Here is a 17,016-nt window from a genome sequence, read left to right as displayed (position 1 = left end):
ATGGGGCATCCCTTTGAGCCTCTAGCAACATGCTCCCTGCTCTGCCTCTCCTACCAGGTCGCATTCCTGGTGGCAATAACTTCAGCCCAGAGGGTGTCTGAGCTCAGGGCTCTAACGTCCGAGCCACCCTACACTGTGTTTTTTAAGGACAAGGTTCAGCTCAGACCCCATCTGGCCTTCCTCCCGAAGGTGGTATCACAGTTCCACATCAACCAGGACATTTTCCTCCCAGTTTTCTACCCCAAGCCTCATGTGAGTAGTAGAGAGCAGAGGCTCCACACTCTTGACATCTGCAGAGCGCTGGCCTTTTATATCGAAAGGACGAAACCATTCAGGAAGTCGGTACAGCTCTTTGTCACAGTAGCGGACAGAATGAAGGGCCAGCCTGTTTCGACATGGCGCATTTCATCATGGATTGTGGCCTGCATTACCGAGTGCTACAATCTAGCAGGAATCCCAGCGCTCCCGATAACGGTGCACTCTACAAGGGCCCAAGCTTCATCAACAGCTTTCCTGGCTCAAGTCCCACCCAGGAAATCTGCAGGGCGGTGACATGGTCATTGATACACACTTTGCGGCACATTATGCAATTACTAGGCAGACCAGAGATGATGCGGCCTTTGGTAGAGCAGTACTACAGTCAGTGGATAGCTCCGACTCCACTTCCTAAATTTGCTTGGGAGTCACCCGACTGGAATTGACATGAACAAGCACTTGAAGAAGAAAAAACGGTTACTCATCTTCTCATAACAATTGTTCTTTGAGATATGTTGTTCATGTCCATTCCAATACCCACTCTCCTACCCCTCTGTCGGAGTAGCCTGCAAGAAGGAACTGAAGGGGTGGCGGGTCAGCAGGGCTATATATTAGGCGCCATGAGGGCACGACTCCAGGCCAACCCGATGGATGCTGCTAGGGGAAAAACCTTCCAGCCATCATGCACGTGTGCACACACCTGATGGAATGGACATGAACAACACATCTCGAAGAATAAGAGTTATGAGAAGGTGAGTAACCGTTTTTCAGAGAGGAAGCATATTTTTTCATGTGCACCAGAAAAAGAGTATGAAATAACTTACAAATAGGTGGTAAATATTAGCTGCTTTAAACTGTTTTTTAAAGCAAAGGGCAGCTCAGGTTTCCTGCAGCAGTACCTGTATCTGCTTTCACATTCAGAAGCAGATTAAAAACAAAGTCCTCCATTTCCACCAGGCCTTCTCTTCCCTTCAGAACTCTGAGAGCACCTCCTAGCCCACCACCTCATCACCAAAGCCTAGACTCTCAGCAGAAACATCAGGTTCTGGATGAGCGTAAAACAATAAAAATACCCTCAGTGCTCCTTCCAGGATTCTCTGAGGAATCGCTCTTGTATTGTAGGAGAGGGAAGAGAATGTTTCTCTTGATGAGATGAGATGTCAGTAATGGGGGGGCAGGCAGGGAACCAAGGTGAACCAGGTGAGAATGTGCAGGAGCTTGTATATGTTGTGAGGAGTTTGATAGTGTGGGGGAGGGAGGGAGGGAAAGTTGGAATACTGCTGTTAGGAAGAAGGATTTCTGTAGTGTTCATCATATGCGTGTGACTGTGTTTCTCTCTCTGGGAAACCTTCCCTCTTTTTCATCTTTATAAGCTCTTTCAGATGCCTTGTCCTTAGTAGCTGAAGACTAGATGTGTACCATTTCTACAGTGGTGAGGTCCACAGAGGTAGAGTTAGAAGCTGTCTGATAGAAAAGTGACCTACTTTAGTTGAGGTTTTGATCAGGGTGAGGAACCTTTATTGGATTTAAGTTAAGTGACCTTGTTTTGGTCCCTTGTGCCAATGAAAACACCTAAGCTGTATTATAATAGAATTGGATATTCTTCATAGTATTCTTCTCGATTGTCCTTGTTGTGACCCACTAGCCTATACTTAGTAGGAAAAAAGTATGTTCATATAGTTGTTCTTACAGAGTTCCATTGAGTTTGCTTAGGACCATGGTATACTGTAATTAGTATTTCCCAAGGGGTTGTAATCTGGGCTCTCTTTACAGGAGCAAATTCCTTTTGGGGATTTCAGATGCAGCCTGGCTCTAAATGAGGTGCAGCTGTTACAGTCCTCTGATAGCTACTATAAAGTGACTGAGTGCTGTTTTCTGGGAATATGGTGGCCCAGGAAGGACCACTATCCATGTTATGATAATCATGGGAACACAAGGTCTTATTTTCAGATGCAGACCAGATGTCAGAATTCTCATTCTTAGCAGTTTCAGAATCATAGGGCATTTGTTGGCAGGAGCCCTCTTCTCTTGTTAATGCTTTCCATTGCAAGGTCAGTGCACCTTAGAACATCAATACATTAATAAATGTTCTTTGTTTTCCAGGGTGAGGAAAGAGAAATTTTGTGGAAGATTGGTGGCAGGGGAGAGGTTGTTAAAAAGAAAAAAAGGGGGGGATTCCCATGTAGGATGATTCTGATGCCAGATGACCCTGTAATAGAAAGTGGGAAATGAAAAACCTATTGAACATGTCTGCAAGCTATGTTTCCTTTTATTTATTATTAATAAAGCAAAAAATAGCTTAGGTAAGACCTGATCTTTAGCCCATTGATAGGGCAGAAAAAAGTAGTGTTGCCTACAGTTAGGATTGCCCATTACTTTCTTTTATAAGCCTCAGTTTTCAGTTGCTTATAACTTTGTCAAAATGTAACTGTGTAAACTGAAATATTCCATTCTGCCTCAGGGTGGATTTTTAGTAAAGTTTATGGAAAAAGTAGTATGTGATTGTTAACAAAAAAACCAACGCTGTATCATAATGCACATGCATAGTTGGATGTGGAATTAAGGTTGGAATTAAGATTGCACAGGCAGCCTTAATTCTGGCATTTCCTAATATTTGAGTACTTGACTTTACAACCTTAGCATTTGACCAAGGACTATACATACTAAATAATAAGTTAAAAGGCCCCTTTTAAAAGTAAGATTGTGAGGCAAACTCAGGCTTGGATTGAAAATCTGCTTGCAACCTTAACTATGGACTAACATCTCTCCATAATCCTTTTAGTTGTGAACCATTCTTATAGGTTGCTGTAAGTCTCCTCCCTCGAGTCCTTCATCAAAACCTTCTGTGAAGCCTTCCAGCTTCAATGATGGCACATCATTCCGTGTTTGCCTATATGGTACCTGTATGTATTTTTAAATATTGTGTTGTAATCACATGCGTCTTTTTAGATTGTAAGATCTTTGGGACAGAGCATCCTCTTTGTTTAGTACAACCTATGTATTGTCAAGCACAAATTGCACTTAGTGACATATATCCATATTAGGACTCTTGTAGCAGGAAATCAATGTAAACACCCAAATCTTTCTGACAATAACCATTTGGTCCATTGCTCATGCTTAAAGTTTCTGCCAATACCCTTGTGATTTTCATCAATTGTGGGTAATACCATAGAAAACACAATTTTACATCACTTTTCTCCTAGGTTTGGGAAACATGCCTTACCCAACTTTTTAGTAGACACAAGTAACTAAGGCCTAACATTTTGTTATGAGGACAGTAGATTTTATCAAATCCGATTATTACTAGAAATGTTTTCATGTTTTGGGTTATTTTTGTTTGTTTTTAATTTAATCCCTGATCTGTAGAGACAAAATATGAAATTGACTAAACAAATGTGAAATTAGCCAGTCTAGTATCATTGTCCACTGAGTGAAATGTACGCAGAATGTAAATATTGAAAAGTAAATTTGATTTTTAAAATACATTTAGTTTTAATTATTTAAGGATTTTGGTTTATTTAAAATAGGACTCGTAAACTGACAATATCCATTTGAATATTTCTGATTGTCATTCATATAATGTACTCCAGAATCCACTACCACAATAGCTTAATCCTTAATTCCTTTAATTAAAATGCCAACTCCCTTAATTTTATGATTGATCTTTGTTCTTGGCACATTAATTGATATCCATGTACCCTTTTTCCTTTCAAAAGAAATTATTTACAAAGTGTACTGTATCACTGAATCACCACCAGTGGTGGAAATTGGCAACATTCTGTAGGATCCCACAGATTCTTTAGGATCCCACAGTAGCTAGTTCCTGCCACCTACTGTATACAGAGCAGAATGGCATGGTATATAAATATATGCAGTGTTGTTGTAGCCATATTGGTCCATGGATATTAGAGAGACAAGGGGGGTAAGATAATATCTTTTATTGGACCAACTTCTGTTGGTGAGAGAGACAAGTTTTTGCGCTTACACATCCCCTTAGGCCTGCGATCCTGATCTCCAACCAGAGCTGCAACAACCACACTGCCATTTTTAGTTCATTAGCTCAAGACCTGCTTGCACAAGTCTGTCTTCCCTGGGCTGGGAGGCTCATTCCCAGCTGCAGCAGACATATGCTCCGAGTCTCAAAGGATACACTATACTCAAAATTGCCCCCGTTTTTTTCCTCTGGTCACCAGGCTTTCCCTGGGTTTCTTGCCAACTGCAGTTTGTGTTTTGGCAGACCTCTCGGGCACACATATTTTACAGCCTTGTATCACTGATGCCTCAGATCAGGCACCTTTTAGGTACTTTTGGCTCTTAGCAGACGTCAGAAATGTGATTTCTAAGCAATAAAATTCGCCACTAGTCCTATCTCTGCTGCATTGTCACACCGAGAATTCAAACATTTCAAATGAATGAAGAAAGTCAAATTCATTATGAAAAACCTGACTTCAACAATGATTGCAACATCTCCAGGAAATTATTTTATATTGATAAATCTTGTGGAGACTTACTTTCTGTCTCTATCCATTGTCACCAGAGTTTTCTTAAGGACCCACCATTTTCATTCCAGAATCCTTTTCTTCAGTCTCTCAGTCCTTAGGGCATGTACAAAGATACGGGCACTGGTGGTCTCTGGTCCACATTCTAATAGATGCAATCTCATTTCAAGAGTTTATGGACACATCCTCTCTACAGGAAGATGACTCTGCGGTTAGCTTGTATAGCAAATCCAACACCTGGGGATGGATAATGACATGCTATAGGGCAGGCTTTTCCCAACATAGGAGAGGTTAATCCATATATATAAACCAAATCAAAGAGAAGTGGAAGCCATCAATACAGCTCTGTCTTTAGTTGCTGAGAAACCATGGTCTCAGGAATATGGACTACCCTCTGGAGAGTTAAGACATAAACCCTGTAAGTCACAGATATTGGCCAGGTTGGATTACCTTCAGGAAGACATGGAGGTAGGTCTGAAACCACCTTCACTTTATGAACATTAGTACTGTTTATGTTGGTTCAAAATCAGCAATTGCTCAAATCTAGGATCAGACTCATTTTCCTCAATAAGAGACCTTAGCTTAATCTTTTTCAAGCACTTTTTCTTCTTCCATATGCCATCTATTTATGTAAAATTATTGATTTGTAGCTGTCACTTTTGTAGAAGAGCAGCAGCATATCAAAGTTCTGTCTATTTAGAATACTTATAATTAATGATGACACAATGGTTGTGCAGATTGCTTTGTACTTCATCACTAAAGAAAATTCCACTTTTCATATGTCTCAGGAGATCATTTGACATTTTGCCTCAAACTATTTCAAAAGGATTAGCTAAGGTACAAGTTGGAAGCATAAAACAGAGATCTAAAGTATCTGAAATGAATCCGGGTTGGGGACAATCACCATGCATCTTTCTAAGTTTTCACTAGAAAGGCAGATAACTTCAAGTATCAGTATTTTCGTTTGCAAGATGGATTAAGATATTGTGTGAGAGGAATTTTAAGTGCTCTCCAATCAACTACAGCCAGTAAGTATCACAGTGCACCAGCAGATCCACACCCATGTTCTGGGCAGAAAGATCCCTGAAGGCTGAGACATGGTGAAAAAATTCCAGTTTCATTAAACAGTCTAAATTGGCTCTTCAGTTCTCTGTGGACTCTTCCGCAAAGGAGCGATAACCCCAGAGGTTAGAACTAATGGAGAAATTTTTGTAGAAATTAAATTATCTGGTATGAAGAGCCAAAGCTGTTCTCCCCTGGGATACCACACTTAAGTTCCTTATTCAACCAGCAGGAGGTACTCTTCTTTCTGCCACCCTAATTATCTATGTTATAATGGCAAAAATATTGATCATAATATAAGCTGAAACTATACATGCTTTTATATACACTGAAATAAAATCATATTTTAATTTGAAATACCTAACAAGATTATTATAAGTGGTGCTTGAAAGGTACTCTAATGATCCAAATGAACATATAATACAAGTGGTCTATAATATAAAGTGGTCTATTTCTGTGACAGGGTTGTCTTTAGTAAGTAAAATAGTAATGTATGAATAAATATACTGTAAAGGTATTATGTGTTTTACAATTCTTGAAGTCCTAATTTTGTCAACCTCTGTACTGTTTGCAAAGATCTATAGATCAATCAGTCCTTATCATCAGTCATTGTTTATATTCATCAGTAATGATTTGTCAAATTTATTAATTTGAATGTTACATTTCTTTAACGTGTATTTCTTTTTTCCCTTAGCGTACACATTATATGATTACGTCTTGCCACTTTTTAAAAAAAATAATTCTTATTTTTCATCTTGACATTTTAGTCTTCACCTTTTTTCATGTTGATTCATTGTGTGGCTTGTAATAAGTATTTGAAAAATAAGATAATTTGTAACTACGTTTTGGAATAAAATATTTTTGCTGTTAACCTTTTTAGAAGAATGCCTAATTACTTTGCTGCTATAAGTTTTTTTACAAGCTTTTCTCCCCTGTATTTCTTTATTAGGTGGTTGTGAATGCCCTTTTAGGAGCAATACCATCTATTATGAACGTACTTCTGGTTTGTCTTATATTCTGGCTAATTTTCAGCATAATGGGAGTAAATTTGTTTGCTGGCAAGTTCTTCTTCTGTGTTAACACCACAAGTGGTGACACTTTTTCAAGAGAAAAAGTTATGAATAAAACTGATTGTGAGATTCTAAAGAACGACAATAAAGATGTCCTGTGGAAAAATGTGAAAGTAAACTTTGATAATGTTGGAGCTGGCTATCTTTCTCTGCTTCAAATAGTAAGTGACAATTCTGTATATATTTTTATAGTTTAATTCCCTGTCTATAGTTTATAAAAGCAAAATTGAATTCCTTAATTTTCATTATCTTGCCATAAAGTCATAGATAATCTATTAGTGAAAATTGTTAGTGCATTAAATATATGAAAATTTGGGAGTCTTGGAGAAGGAAACTGTTTCTATGATGTCCAAAAGCAAGTTTCCATGGAGATTACAAAAATGTAGTTCCAAAGTGGACATTCTGGACCTTTATCAGGGATTAATAGGTGGCTTGCTTAATTATCTTTTTGATGCTGTTCCATACAAGCAGATTAATATTGGTATTTGGTATCAATTTGTGTAAACTTTGGAAGAGGAGAGGTGTTTACTATCAGCCAGAATATATAGGATGAAAAAGAGAGGACTGTTGAGAACAAACGAAATAAAGGTTTAAGTTCTCCGCAGATTTCACTAAAATATTCCAATGCTACAGAGTAGCCCAGTATGGAAACTGAAGGACCTTTCCCAATTTTCAGAGAAAAAAATGAGAAGGATAAATTTAGTGATTTAAAAATAGAGATCAAGTAAGAGGGTTTTAAACCACCTTCTCTTTCTCCATGTTGTATGCTCTCTCCCAGTTTTTCTCCAGTTCAGTTGCTTTCCAACCATTACCCATGTTTTGGGGGGCTTTTGTTTAACTCTGGGCCAGCAGGTTCAGAAGAACTGATTAGTGTCATGATTTTGAGCACAAGTATTTTCCTAGCAGACCATCTGTAGAATGAAACCAATTAGGACAGGAACATGCATTTCTAATCAGGTTCACTTGGCAAGCTGCTTCCGGGAAAACATTTGTGCGCATAAACACATGCTAATTATTCTCTCTCAAACTCTGGAGCTAGTAGTCCTCTGCTGGCAGGCTACCTTTGTGATTGCTCTTGGGAGAACCAGCACTTAATGTTGAGGGTTAGGCAACTGCATAAATTATCTATTCTGGATTACATGGGTGTGTCTGCCTCTGTTATATGCACTGTAATTCAATTGTGTATTTGAATATGAATTCCACATATATTCAACATGTCAACATACTACATGTTGTTTCTAGTAAAGTTTAAAAAATTACACATTTTTGTATGGTTTGTTTTTACCCAATATTGTTAATTATGTAGTAGAGATTACAGTATTTGGGGCGGGGGGAAGAGGACAGTTTAACTGATTTCATGTTTTTCTTTTTTCAAGTACCAGCTTTTAACATATCTAATAAGTAATTATTAACAGAAGAGATGGGCAAATGCCAGACAATAATTTCTCATGAATATTTATTTGCATTAACTCAACTTACATCAGCCCTGGTCACACCTTGATTGTCTTTGACCATTTGAGTAAAGTTTTTTCACATTTATGTTAACTGAAAATGACTTTACTTCACAGAATCACTTCAACTAAATAGAGGCTAAATGCAATAAGAAGAACCCAGGAGGAAGGGAGGAGCTTATCAACAGCTCTCTTCTGACAATCCAGTTTCTCCACTATATTGGTGGCAATGTGGTGTTTCTCAAATCCACCCAGGCATGGTGGCTGTATACTGACACATGCCACAGTTGCTTCTAAGACAGAGGCAGTTTGTGCTAATAGATATATGATTAGTGATTTATTAACTGAGCCAAAAGCCTATGATCGGGTGGACCTCTCTTGCCACTGTAGCTCCAAAAGGCATGCTACACTGAAGCATTCACTGCTTCATAGAACTCAGCCACATCCTTTTTCATTCGAAAATTGCATCCAATTTGCTTTTGGAAGGCTTCTTTTTTTAAGGAAAGTAGAGGGAAAAGTCAAATCCCAACATCTTTGCACAGTATATACTCAATAACAGGGCTTTGGATTGCAGTATATGGTGCCCCTCTTAAATTATCTCAGTACTTTTTGTGTCCAGTGTGCAAGATAATACACATTGGAAAGAATTATTTGAATTGCTTACACACATTGCCAGATATAAAATAACTGTGACCACCCAGGAAGAAAACCTGGGCATCATTGTGGAAAGCTGAATGGAAAAAAACTATTCATTTCCCAGTGGTGGTCTTAAAAATGAAATGTTAAGATGCATAAAGAAAGGGATAGAAAATAATGTCTTGCTTAGCAGTACAGCCTTAGTTGGAATGCTCAGTTCCAATGTTCCATCCTGGTGACCCCATCTGACCAAAGAAGCAGCAATGGGGGGAGGGGTGAAAATGACTAGAAGCCTGGAAATACTTTCATGTGAGGAGAAGGGGAGAAATTGGGACTGTTTAGTTTAGGGAGGAGGGGACTAGGATAAAAATATATAGAATAATAAATGATGTAGAGAAGTTATTTGAGGCTTCTATTTATCTTTTCTTAGAGTACAAAACCAAGGTGACATTCAGTGCAATATAGCTCATTTAGTCATTTTCATAAATAATCAGTGGAACTCATTACTGCAAGATAATATTGAGGCCAAGAGCTTGGTAGGCATAAAAGAAGGATTAAATATATAGATATATATATGGATAAGTGGGTTACAGAATATAACAGATATAAATCTGGTTATTCAGAGCACAAGACAACCACTAGCTGATGGGATTAGAAAGAAATTTGTCCTAGGTTATTCCATAATTGTTTATCAGTTTCTCATACCTTCCCTTGAAGCATGTAGCGCTAGCTGCTGTCAGAGACAGAACAATGGTCCATCTAGTCCAGTGTTCTGAGGCAGTTCCTCATGTGAAGACACTGTCCCTGCTGAGGTTGAGCTGTTCTTTCTGGCACTGTGGCTACTCTGCTGCCTCTTAAGTGGAGGCACTTGTCCTTATCCACTACATGGCTATTAAGAAGGCTTCCCTCCACCTGAACTATGTTGCTGCGCATTGTGGCTTTTCTGACTAGCATATATATTGCAGCAATTGTGCTTTGTGTTATTTGCATGACACAAAAATGTTGCACTGGTTGGACAGCTGATGTCAGTGGCAAAATAGTTCCACAACCATGATTTCTTCCTTCGTTGTTTATCAGATGCTGTACTTTGTACTTCTGATTGCTTACATAGAGTAGCAAAGACAGCGGTACCCTGGGAGTCTCCATAATTTCTTCTGGTCCCTGTGGCCTATCCTATTCCATTTTAATGCATTTCTCACTGAGCCCCATATTCCATCTCTTGAATATTTTCTTTTTGGACATCGTGAAAGTAAAATGTTAACATCATACTATGGCAATCTCTTTACTGCCGGTTAGTACAAATTATCCTATGATACACCACATCATGACCCTTATGTTCCCTTTCCTCCAAACCTAGAGAATAACATTGGAGGAACATCGTTTTTATCTCAGAAGAAGAACCATGAAATGTGTTATCTCCATATAAATCCAACTCTCCTTTTTCAGATATACTGTCAACCTGTGCACCATTCTGTGACTGGGCAACAACTTGCATCAGATCATCTGTAAAACTCCCTGCCTGACTGTTTTTGCCAGATTTTTTGCTGCTGCGCCCCCCCCCCCCCCCCCCCAACAAACATTTCTCTATGGTGACATCATACTGTGTGCCCACATTAGGATGATTCCCTTGCATTTACATGGTGCCTAAATCATGGGTTTAGGGATTCTTTTCCCTTCATTGTTTGTATAACTATTTGCCTTATTTACTGTGAATGCTGATAACCAGAAAAAGGAAGTTAGTTATCGATACTGCTGCAACATTAACCCACCGAAAGGACGAACACTGCTGTCCTGACCCCTGGCAGAGTGGCTATTACAGGAATCTCACAATGCCCATCATGAGGCACATACATATACAAAACTTTTGTGTGCTAGACAGAAAATTACAGACATCAGTAAATGCAGTTCAGTTATTTTATCCAGGATAAGAGGACAATGTCTGCACAACTACAGAGTGATAAATTTGTTTCCAGAGCCAAGGCAGGAGAAGCTGTTACAGAAATCTGACTATAGCCTCTCAAAATAGGAATTTCTTTGTATGAATGTGATAAGAGAAAATTAAATGAAAATTTGTCTGTCCTCAGCCAATAAATGTTAGATTTTTCCCCCCTAGAAACAATGCCTAGAGCAAAGCCTGTATGCCCCCAAAATGAAAAGTTTTAAATACATAACATTTCCCATGCCTGCTTATTTTCTGCCTTTGTAAGCTGTTCCAATCCTCTCCCTGAGAAATTCAAAGCCACAGTGGTCTGTGAAAGCCTTTCTGATGTTTGTAACAGTCAGAAAATGGAAACAGAAACATTACCATGTGAGTTAGCTGTATGACTGATTAGCTCAGATGTTGACCAGAACTCAGCCCATCTATGGATTTTTTTTAAGAGTTTGCATAATAATTCAAAGAATGAACACATCCAGGAAAATCAGAATTTGTTCAGGGATATTCTGTGATCCAAAAGAAGCAGCTGAAATTAATTTGTGAATTATTTTACTCATCTTTTTCCAAGATACTAACTTTAAAGTAGCGCTATGCAAGTAAGTGATTCGTTGATTCACTGGCAAGTCTGAATTTCTTTTAAAAAAAGTAAAGTGGGGTCAAACCAAATTTATTTATTTATTGTTTTTGGAGAATCAAAATTTTGAAGAAAAATTCACTTTGTGTTGAACAAAACATTTCATTTTGATTTTGAGATTTTAAAAACATTTTTGTGCGAAATAAAATTAAAGATTTAAAAATGAAAAGTTGTTTCAGATAGAAAAATTGAAACATTTCATTTATAAAATGTCAAAATGTAACATTTTGATTTTTTAAAATTTGTCTTTAACAGAAATAATTTGGCAAAACTGACATGAATTTGTGAAATGTTTCAGTGTTGCCATATCTGTATTTTTTTTTTCCCCAAAAAAATTTGTGGCAAAAAAAAATTCTCACTGCTATACTTTAAGTACTTTTATTCTATTAATATGCAAATACATGGTGTGATAAATGGGGATCTTTCTTTCATAAGAATATGATTGTAAAATGTTTCACATTTTCTTTGACCTGAAGCTTGACATAGAATTTTAACACATTGCCTTTTCATAGGCTACTTTTAAAGGATGGATGCCTATCATGTATGCAGCTGTTGATTCCATAAATGTAAGTACAGTACATATTCTAAGTCTATTTGTTTAGAGTGAGTAGACTCTAAGGTGCACATAACGCTTCTTTAATATCTAATTTGAATGGTAGTGAAAATGAAATCTTAAAACATGGAAAACGTATACAAATTAAATTTATAAAGTAATTAAGTGCACATTTCAGATGGAGCAACTTGCTTTCTTACAGTAGTTATTTACAATAAATTTTACTAACTAAATAAAAATAGATTAACAAAGGCTGACAAAGGGTACGTCCAGACTACCCTCCAATTCGGCGGGTAGTAATCAATCTATCAGGGATCGATATATCGCATCTCGTCTAGACTCGATACATTGATCCCTGAATGCGCTCCTGTCGACTCCGGAACTCCACCAGGGCGAGTGGCGGTAGCGGAGTCGACGGGGGAGCCGCGTCCATCAATCCCGCGCCGTGAGGACCCGAGGTAAGTCGAAATAAGATACGTCGACTTCAGCTACGCTATTCCCGTAGCTGAAGTTGCGTATCTTACATCGACCGCTCCCCCTAGTGTAGACCAGCCCGAAGAATGCTTAAGTACTGCTCCAGAATAGCCAAATGTCATGGCTTTCTTGCTTTTTTGGTTAATGAAGTTTGACACGCTGCATCCAGTTTTCAAAAATGACTTGCAAGTGTGCACAGACAACCTGCATTTTAATGTACCAACTGTCACATATGCATTTACCTGCTTTGTGTACCTGGTGTGCACTGAAACACACAAATAATTGCAGAAATTTAGGAGGCATTAGAAACATCCTCTTCAGACAATTGGTCTCTTATTATTTAGTGCTGACATTTTGCTATTTCTCCTTATTTTGTAGATAGACCAGCAGCCCAAGTATGAAGAAAGCCTGTATATGTATCTTTACTTTGTCATCTTTATCATCTTTGGGTCATTCTTCACTTTGAACCTTTTCATTGGTGTCATCATAGATAACTTCAACCAACAAAAAAAGAAGATAAGTATTCTAGCATTTCATCACTACATCAGAAAGAGCTGAATATAAAAGAAATTATTTAAACATCAAGTGGTCAGCTTTTATAAGGGATGAAAATCATTATCTGAACTTTCTCATAACCGTTGTAGGGAACATGGGCCATATTTGAATCTGGGTCTGGATAACTTTATTTGATCAATTAAATGAAGTTTAATATTGATAAGAAATGTTAAAGCAGCTTTTGATTTTAGGTGAAAGGACACTAGAGCAGACCATGTACTTGCCCTGGTTACCCCACCATGCCACCACCCAAAGTTGTTCTTACTAATTGTTGTAAGGAGTGAGTGAAAATGTATGAAAGGGTAATTGCTGATGAACAGTTAATCATATTTAGCAAAGTTAGAATGGGCCTTATATCATTAGACTGACATCTGTTACCAGCTCCTTCTCACATGGATCTCTCAGGGTATGTCTACACTGCAATTAGAAACCCATGGTTAGCCCATGCCGGCTGACTTGGGCTCAGGATCTCGGGCTGTGGGGGCTGTTTAACTGCAGTGTAGACTTCCGGGCTCAGGCTGCAGCCCAAGCTCTGGGACCCTCCCACCTTACAGGATCCTAGAGCATGTGGGCTAGTCCAAGCCTGAAGCCTACTCTGCAATTAAACAGCCCTGCAGCCTGAGTTCGGCGAGCCCAAGTCAGCTGGCACAGGCCAGCCACAAGTTTTTAATTGCCGTGTAGACATACCCTCAATGTCCCCTAAATAAAGGGACATCTGCTTGTCGTCACTAATAGATTTTACAAGAAAACATTCTCTTCAGACTGGAATCTTCTGCTGCAACCTCAGATTGAGAAACCAAATGATTGGTCCGCATTGAGCCATGGTCAACATGTTGGAGCTCCTAATTAGCCTTTAAAGAGTTCCCCAAGGATTGGTCTTGGGACCAATTTATTCAATATTTTTATTCCTCATCTTAGCACTAAAAGCAGGAGTGTGCTAATGAAAATTGCTGTTGATACAAAGCTGGGAGGCATCGTCAATACAGAGGAGAATCGGAACATTATGCAGGAAGATCTGGGTGACCTTGAAGACTGGAGTGACAAAAATGTGATGAAATTCAATAATACAAAGTGAAAGGTCGTGTGGTTGGGGTCTAATAATAAAAAAATTCTGCTGCAAGCTGGGAGCTCTTCAGTTTGTAGTGACAGAGACAGAGAGAGACCTTAGTGTGTGGATCAATCACAGGATGCCTATGAGCCACCAATGTGATGCTGCTGTGAAAAAGGCAAATGCGATCTTAGGATACATTAGGTGAACCATTTCCAATAGAAAGAAATATGAATGCCATTGTACAAGGCACTGGTAAGACCTCATTTGAAATACAATTCTGGTCACCCATTTTCAAGAAGAATTAATTTAAACTGGAACACGTGCAGAGAAGAGCTTAGTAGGATGATCGGGGATTGGTAGGCATATCTTGTGAAATTGAAAGGATTTGGCTTGTTTAACATAGCAAAAAGAAGGCTGACGGGATAAGATTTCTTTCTGTAAATACTGGGGAGGGTAAAGAGCTATTTAAGCTACAATACAATATTGGCACAAAAACACATTGATATAAACTGGCATGTACAAATTCAGGCTGGAATTAGGAGAAGGTTTATAACCATTGGAGGGCTGAGGTTCTGCAACAGCCTCCCAGTACCTTGTGGAGGCAACTTAATTCATTGTAAGAGAGAGCAGGACAAATATATGAGTGCAATTGTATGATGGGGTGGTTTGTGATGGTAGGGGGCGGGGCTGAGCAGCCCCGGGGCTCACTTTCTATTTGTCTTATTTTCATAAAGCTCATGCTTCAGGGTTTCAGCCAACCACCAACAGGGATCAGGAAGGGATTTCCCCTCTTTCCCCAATGTACTTTGGAAGGGGATTTTCATCTCATTCTCTGACATATCAGGGATGGCCATGGCTGGGGATGGGCACATTGTGGGGTGGGTTAGGGCTTTGAACATTTTCTCTCTAAGATGCTTGGCTGGCTGTTTCTTGCTCACGTGATCAGGGTCTAACGGATCACCATATGTGGGGTCGGGAAGGAATTTCCCCCCAAGTCAGATTGGCTGTGATGCTAGGGGATTGTTTGCCTTCCTCTGTAGCATGTGGGTGCAGGTCATTTGCCAGGATTATCTGGGCATATCTGATTTAATCATTTCCCTGCCACTGTGAGGGCCTCAGGCACTGGTGCACCTCAGTCTCTTCTAGTATCTGTGTTGTAGTCTTCTTTGGGTTGTAATACTTTGGTCTCATTTCAGTTGTTGGGTTAATATGCAGGTGCTGGAGGCATTGTTGGCCTTTGCCAAAGTGCCAAGTTGTACTTTTTTAAAGCAAAGGCAAGAGTTAGCTTCTGCTTTTGCAGATTCCTGGCCCAACCAATTAGATTAAGGGAACTGTTTTCCTTCTTAACATTCGTTTGAAGTATTAAAGTAATTCTTTAAAGCCTAATTTTTCTAGTAAGACTTCATATACTCTTAAATAATTCAGTTTATGTAATCTATTTTGATCCCTGAATTTTGTCTTTTGAAAGAATGAATACCTGTATAGTAAATTCTGTGTTCGTATATATTTGAATAACCAGTGAAATATCTCTCTAATGGCATGGTTGTAACCAGTTTTTTCATTTCTTTACTTTGGAGGTCAAGACATCTTCATGACAGAAGAACAGAAGAAATATTACAATGCAATGAAAAAGCTGGGTTCAAAGAAACCACAAAAACCTATACCTAGACCAGCGGTAAGAATGCACGTTATTTTACATTCATCTGAATTTGGGAGCAAATCACAATTGCAAGCTAAGTGTCAAACATTTCTGGATGTTATAGTTGGAAATGGAAATGTATGCATATTTCTGTTTCAGTGTGGTAGCCGTGTTAGTCTGTATCAGCAAAAACAAAGAGGAGTCCTTGTGGCACCTTAGAGACTAACAAATTTATTTGGGCATAAGATTTCATGGGCTAAAACCCACTTCATCAGATACATGGAGTGGAAAATACAGAGGCAGGTATAAATACACAGCACATGAAAAGATGGGAGTTGCCTTACCAAGTGTGGGGTTGACCCCCTCACTTGGTAAGGCAACTTCCATCTTTTCATGTGCTGTGTAAATACCGGCCCCTGTATTTTCCATTCCATGCATATGATGAAGTGGGTTTAGCCCACAAAAGCTTATGCCCAAATAAATTTGTTAGTCTCTAAGGTGGCGCAAGGACTCCTCATTGTTTTTGCATATTTCTCTGTGGTCACAATAGAATCTTTGAATCTCTTCATGTGATAGCTCTCAGATATGAGACAGTATAAAACCAATCCATTTCCTGGAGGAAAACTTAGACTGGCAGACTTATTTTCTTCACTTTTTCAGATTTTATGTTTCACTGATTCCCAAAGCCTTCCTTTAAAAAGAAATAAACTGCATTAGGGCTTTTCTTTCTGAACTAGATCTCATCAGTTAGAGAGAGAGAGAGTGTGTGTATGTGTGAGAGAGAGAGAGAGAGATTTAATAAAATCCGACTTTTTCACTTTTTTTTTTTTTCAGAACAAATTCCAAGGTTTGATGTTTGATATTGTAACAAAACAAGCATTTGATATCAGCATCATGATTCTTATCTGCCTCAACATGGTCACAATGATGATAGAAACTGATGAGCAGAGTGATGAGATGAAACATATTTTATACTGGATTAACCTGGTCTTTATTGTCCTTTTCACTGGAGAATGTGTCCTCAAACTAGTTTCACTCCGTTATTACTACTTCACCATAGGCTGGAACATTTTTGATTTTGTGGTTGTCATTCTCTCCATAGTAGGTAAGAAATAATTACATTTAAAAGGAATCTAATGAATGGAAGGGCAAACATTTGTTATAAAAATTTGTTTTAACAATGGAAGATTTACAAGATCAG

General features: G+C 38.6%; 1 protein-coding gene across 2 annotated transcripts in view; it reads left to right on the top strand.

Moving 5' to 3' along the window:
* The window catches only part of LOC117884794 (sodium channel protein type 2 subunit alpha-like), a 140,957-nt gene that overhangs the window by 119,733 nt on the left and 4,208 nt on the right, over positions 1-17,016 (top strand). For both annotated transcript variants that reach the window (XM_034785594.1, XM_034785593.1), the window contains exons 22-26: positions 6,766-7,047; positions 12,056-12,109; positions 12,949-13,086; positions 15,747-15,851; positions 16,650-16,920. In XM_034785594.1, coding sequence (XP_034641485.1) covers positions 6,766-7,047; positions 12,056-12,109; positions 12,949-13,086; positions 15,747-15,851; positions 16,650-16,920 — 850 coding nt within the window. The remainder of the gene's footprint in view (positions 1-6,765; positions 7,048-12,055; positions 12,110-12,948; positions 13,087-15,746; positions 15,852-16,649; positions 16,921-17,016) is intronic.

The sequence above is a fragment of the Trachemys scripta genome, chromosome 11, assembly GCF_013100865.1.
Source record: "Trachemys scripta elegans isolate TJP31775 chromosome 11, CAS_Tse_1.0, whole genome shotgun sequence".
In the NCBI taxonomy this organism is placed as follows: domain Eukaryota; kingdom Metazoa; phylum Chordata; order Testudines; family Emydidae; genus Trachemys; species Trachemys scripta.
This window is presented reverse-complemented; position numbering and strand designations above follow the sequence as displayed.